At 47.5% G+C, this 5,000-nt stretch overlaps 2 protein-coding genes across 3 annotated transcripts in view; one reads left to right on the plus strand and one right to left on the minus strand.

Moving 5' to 3' along the window:
* The window catches only part of exd3 (exonuclease 3'-5' domain containing 3), a 71,573-nt gene extending 68,784 nt beyond the window's left edge, over positions 1–2,789 (minus strand). Inside the window, exons 1-2 of the mRNA XM_063209740.1 lie at positions 2,716–2,789; positions 1,044–1,093 (exon numbers count right to left, since the gene is read on the minus strand). Coding sequence (XP_063065810.1) covers positions 1,044–1,068 — 25 coding nt within the window. The 5' untranslated portion in view covers positions 1,069–1,093; positions 2,716–2,789. The remainder of the gene's footprint in view (positions 1–1,043; positions 1,094–2,715) is intronic.
* A 708-nt stretch (positions 2,790–3,497) lies between these two features.
* Positions 3,498–5,000, plus strand: part of cdc37l1 (cell division cycle 37-like 1) — a 10,906-nt gene continuing 9,403 nt past the window's right edge. For both annotated transcript variants that reach the window (XM_063210738.1, XM_063210739.1), the window contains exon 1: positions 3,498–3,779. In XM_063210738.1, the coding sequence (XP_063066808.1) occupies positions 3,657–3,779 (123 nt within the window). In that variant the 5' untranslated portion in view covers positions 3,498–3,656. The remainder of the gene's footprint in view (positions 3,780–5,000) is intronic.

Here is a 5,000-nt window from a genome sequence, read left to right on the forward strand (position 1 = left end):
CCCCCAACACACACACACACACACACACACACACACACGCTACCTCTCCACACACACATACTCTCTCTTTCTCTACCTCTTTACCCCGCCTCCATGCTCCTCCTCTCTCTCTCCATCTCCCCCCTCTCTGTCTCTCTCTCTCTCTCTCTGAGTGTTGTGTCTCCTCCCCTTCTCTATCCCCGTCTGCTTGTGACGGGTTTCCCCCGGAAAAGAGCTTGCTAGTGTGTGTGTGTGTGTGTGTGTGTGTGTGTGTGTGTGTGTGTGTGTGTGTGTGTGTGTGTGTGTGTGTGTGTGTGTGTGTGTTTGTCTGTGTTGCTAGCGTCGCTAACACATCTCCTTCCTGACAGAGAGCCTGGGAACGCTCACCACAGGACTCCGACCCTCACACACACACACACACACACACACACACACACACACACACACACACACACACACACACACACACACACACACACACACACACACACACACGCACAAACACCACAGGACTCAGTCTCTCTCTCTCTCTCTCTCTCTCTCTCTCTCTCTCTCTCTCTCTCTCTCTCTCTCTCTCTCTCTCTCTCTCTCTCTTTCCACCTCCACCTCTGTTATTCTCCCTCTCCATGTAGGCCCTTGAAAGAGGTGCATATAGCATATAGCTCTCTATCTCCCCCTTGATGGAGGTCTGAGGCCTCATGTATAAAGACGTATGTAGGTTAACAACTGAATATTTGTGGAAGTAAACATTTGAAAAGATGCATTTGCATCTGAGAATCTCAAATGTATCAGCCCATGCAAAAACAGGGTATCCTGCTGATTCATGTGGTATGTCCATTGGGTATGTCTGATTTCACATGAAACGTAGTACTCATACACTTTTTCATGTTAAGTCAGTATTAGTACATCTGAAAATGTTTGAGGAAAGTAACTTGCGGAGCCTTTTTGGGCTTAAGTAAGTTTTGTACATTAGGCCCCTGGATTGAGAAAGTTAGCTCTGCTAAACTAGTGGGGGCAGAGAACAGAACGCAGGGGTGGAGGTGATGGTCGTCATGGATACTCACCATTGGAGGATGGGGCTTGACTCATGATGATGATCTCACACACCTCACACCTGAAACACACACACACACACAATGTCAATAATGTGTGAAGTACACACACGTGTATTATATGTGTTCCAAAATATGCTTGTGTTATCAATGTTTGGGAAGAAGCTCATGACTAAAGCAATGCAGCAAACAATTGCACAGAGGGCCCCAGGGCGACTCACGGATAGAGCCCGCCCATACGGCTTGCAACGTCATAATACCACCCCCCCAACCTCCCCCTCCTTCCCCAGCTCTGCTCTCGGCTGGATGCCAGCTGGCAAGGCAACACACTTTTGAGGCAGCACATCTTTTTCTTTTTTCCTGAGATCTGGACTAGAGTCTGGAGTCTGGAGTGTGTCTGTCGGCATCCCCTGCTGCCCATGTTGCTCTTCCTGCCGCAGTAACAGCCAGGGTTGCCAGGTCAGACTGATGATTTACAGCCCAAAAACATGCTGAAAAACCACCTGGACTGGAGGCACTAAATCCTGCACAATTTGTATAAATAAATTAATTCTATTGGCTTTTATGGATACACGGCCAATACCCTTTTAACTTGTAGACGGTCAGCCAAAATGGCCAAATTGGGCTGGAAGGAACTGCCCAATATGGCAACACGGGTCATCATAGCGCACACTGCACTGCTGGCATTCGGCGGAGTAACAGCAGCAACATAGAGCTCTACTGCTACCATGCGACCAGAATATGCTACTGCATATACAATTCAGCCACCAGACAGAGTTTTATTTGATTTGTTAACGCTACTAGTCCAGAATCACCGGACCATTTTTCGATTTAAAATCCGAAAGCACAAAGTGACCAGTATTACTCTATGCTTCCTGAATAAATACGCAATAGATACGAACAACACCCTACTGCTTGAACTCAAGTCAACAGCTGAATGCAACTTAGTTGGAGCTCACTGAGTGGAGCTGATGTTTACAGCGCTTCGTGCCACGCGTGAACTCAAATGTGTAGGTTTGGCTTGGGAAGTAGTGGGGACATTACGTCAATTGTCGGGGTAGAATCACGCGATTTTTGCATTGTATTGGTGAAAACGTGGTGAAGATAGTTTCATCTTCAAAAGTGGTATGACATGTCCTCCCACACCATCCCCACATTAAATTACACCCATGCGTGAACTCAGCTTCACATCAGCAAGGGGTTTAGCTCCAATATTATGTAGCCTATCGCGAGTTCCCACACACGCGACAATGGACCGCGGGAGAATATTTACTGGTCGGCTCAGTCGAGTCCAAACTTCCCCAAGCGATTGCAGTAATTTAGAAGGATGGTAAATCATGATGGACTGACTAGCAAACTAGCGAGTTGTGAGGAAAAGGACAGGCTCTAAATGTGACTAACTGTCTTCACTGTGACATGACAACGCCATAAAGTAGCGTGGGAGACTCCTTTACATGCCACATTTCATACACGTGAACCACATTCTGGTGGGAAACACAGCCACTTGAATTGCAAGACAAGCCCCATGAACTCCACTGTCAGCGTTTGGCTACTATGCTAGCCGGCAGCATGGCCTTATTTACGTCTGATGAAAATGTTTTATTATCCAGAAATCAGCCCACACACGTTTCGTTTACAAAGCAACGACATATTAGTAATACATTAACATCAGAAACTGACTTACTGGTTACACTTTGACACCGCTGCTAACTACAGGATTTTTCATAAACTCTTCCGCAACACACAGAAACAACCTCGGAACGTTTCATAAACTGCTGCTGTTTCTGACGAGTGGTAGTTCGGGTAACACAGATCGTGTATTTGCAGATTTAAATAAAGCCACAAGAGGGCGCCGTTTCTTTCAAAACACAGGAAAAATGAAGAACTCTTCCCAAAGTCACTTCAGGCTTTCTCTTTGTGCTGTGTGCGTGAGCTTTCTCTACTGTGTGTAATGCCAGATTTCCTCGATTTCCTCCAGGGGATCAGTAAAGTTACACTACTGCTACTAGTACCATTTCAGTCATATACCGGTATGTGTATAGAAGACTTCTATGATTTCAGTAACTATATTTTGCCATTTGAGCTTTCTCTTTTACTGACAATCTTTCACTGACTGCTGTGAGCTCCCTCTCATAGGCCTACTGTGTTGTCTGTCTGTCTGTCTGTCTGTCTGTCTGTCTGTCTGTCTGTCTGTCTGTCTGTCTCTCTCTCTCTCTCTCTCTCTCTCTCTCTCGATAGTTCTAGAGACTAGTCTCCACAAGCTCTCGGTCTGTATTTTAGTGGTGACTTCTATTGACTTCTATTTTATTCACTCTCCGTGAGTTACTCGTTCTAGAAAAGCAGGACTGATGATCTTGTTTCTATCTTCGGCCCAGACGCGACTGGAGCACGGCGCAAACTGGTGAGTCACATGACCAAAGTTGGAAGCCCACGTGGTCGGTGACGTAGCGCCATCATTGACTACAGTAGCCATGGAAGTTCAGTTGTCATCCTGCATGAGCGCTGATGTTTTTCCCCACTGAAATGGGCATTTTAGAGGGCCAGCTCACTTAGCAGAGGCCCGGGTTTAGGAGAAGGGACCCTTTGCAACGCGAGCGAGCCTGTGCTTTTGGGCGACCGCGAGAGATGGAGTGGCAGCAGGGCACGGGAGAGCCGAAGAGCGCGTGTCCCGCAGACTCGGGGGATGATAAGTGCTACGGTGCCTCGGGTGAAGCTCAAGCTGGCCACACTCCCCCTCTACACCACGCGGTAAAGTCCCCTTCCACACCACGCCAACCAGTAGCGGTAGCAGTCCACTGGCATTTACACCACTCTTGAAAATAGCTACTCGGACTATAACTATCAGTAGCAGGCCTTTGGTTGTGTCTTGGTAGCGTGAAACAGTTGGACGGAAGACAGTTAGCCAGACGACATAGCATAACAGTTAGCTGGGGACCTGTCCCGTCTAGTGGCCCGAGTGTTGTTGAGAGTGGTAGGGATTGTCAAAGCCTGTTTTGGTGTTTTGCCAAGCAATTGAGGCCTTGTCCTAGCGGCTAGAACTAAAATGCATTCGTAATGCGTGCACGGAGTTGTCTATTCTGTGGCTAGTCTTGTGTTTAACAGCGGCCCAAGTTGAAGGGCCGTTTGGCCCGCAGGGAGCTACAGCCCCAAGCTAGAGCGCTAGACGGACGGTGCCACGAAGGCGCACATAATAAAGCTACAAGTACACCGTCTAGTCAAGAATGAGACGCCCGCACACACACACACTGGCCAGGAACGAGACAGCACAGGAGCGGTAGTAGGTCCACCACTATCACAAGGTAGCAATTCTGCTGTTTGTGTGTGAGTGTTTTGCCAGTTACACGTATACACTGTATACGTATTACACTGTATACTGTATTACAGATTTACAGTCTAGTTTCTCTCTCTAAAATGTTATCATTCATGTGCTCTGGGAATTATGGTAAATGCCAAACGCCGACATGGCAAGGACACATGAACGTCCCTCTTGTGGTATTTTCAACTGGACAACTCGTTAAAAATTAGATACGAGTTGCCGAGACTTGATAATATCTACTTCCCAGAGCACATGGAAGGCATATGCGTCCAAGTACGTTATCCAAGAACAGCAGTAGGAACAACTCCCATTGGCCTTGTAACACAGCACTCCACAGCACAAAAGTGCGCACTGCACATAATGAAATTGCATTTATGCCTCACCCATGCAAGGGGGCAGCCCCAATGGCATCCCAAGGGAGCAGTGTGCCGGGACGGTACCATGCTCTGGGTACCTCAGTCATGGAGGAGGATGAGGGAGGGCACTAGTTAATTACTCCCCCCACCAACCGGGCGGGTCGGGGGTCGAACTGGCATCCTTCATATATATGTACATATATATACATACGGTATATATACACACACAGATGTATATGCACTTATTACATTGTCTCTCTCTCTCTGTCTCTCTCTCTCTCTCTCTCTCTCTCTCTC

The sequence above is a fragment of the Engraulis encrasicolus genome, chromosome 11 (assembly GCF_034702125.1).
Source record: "Engraulis encrasicolus isolate BLACKSEA-1 chromosome 11, IST_EnEncr_1.0, whole genome shotgun sequence".
Lineage (NCBI taxonomy): Eukaryota > Metazoa > Chordata > Actinopteri > Clupeiformes > Engraulidae > Engraulis > Engraulis encrasicolus.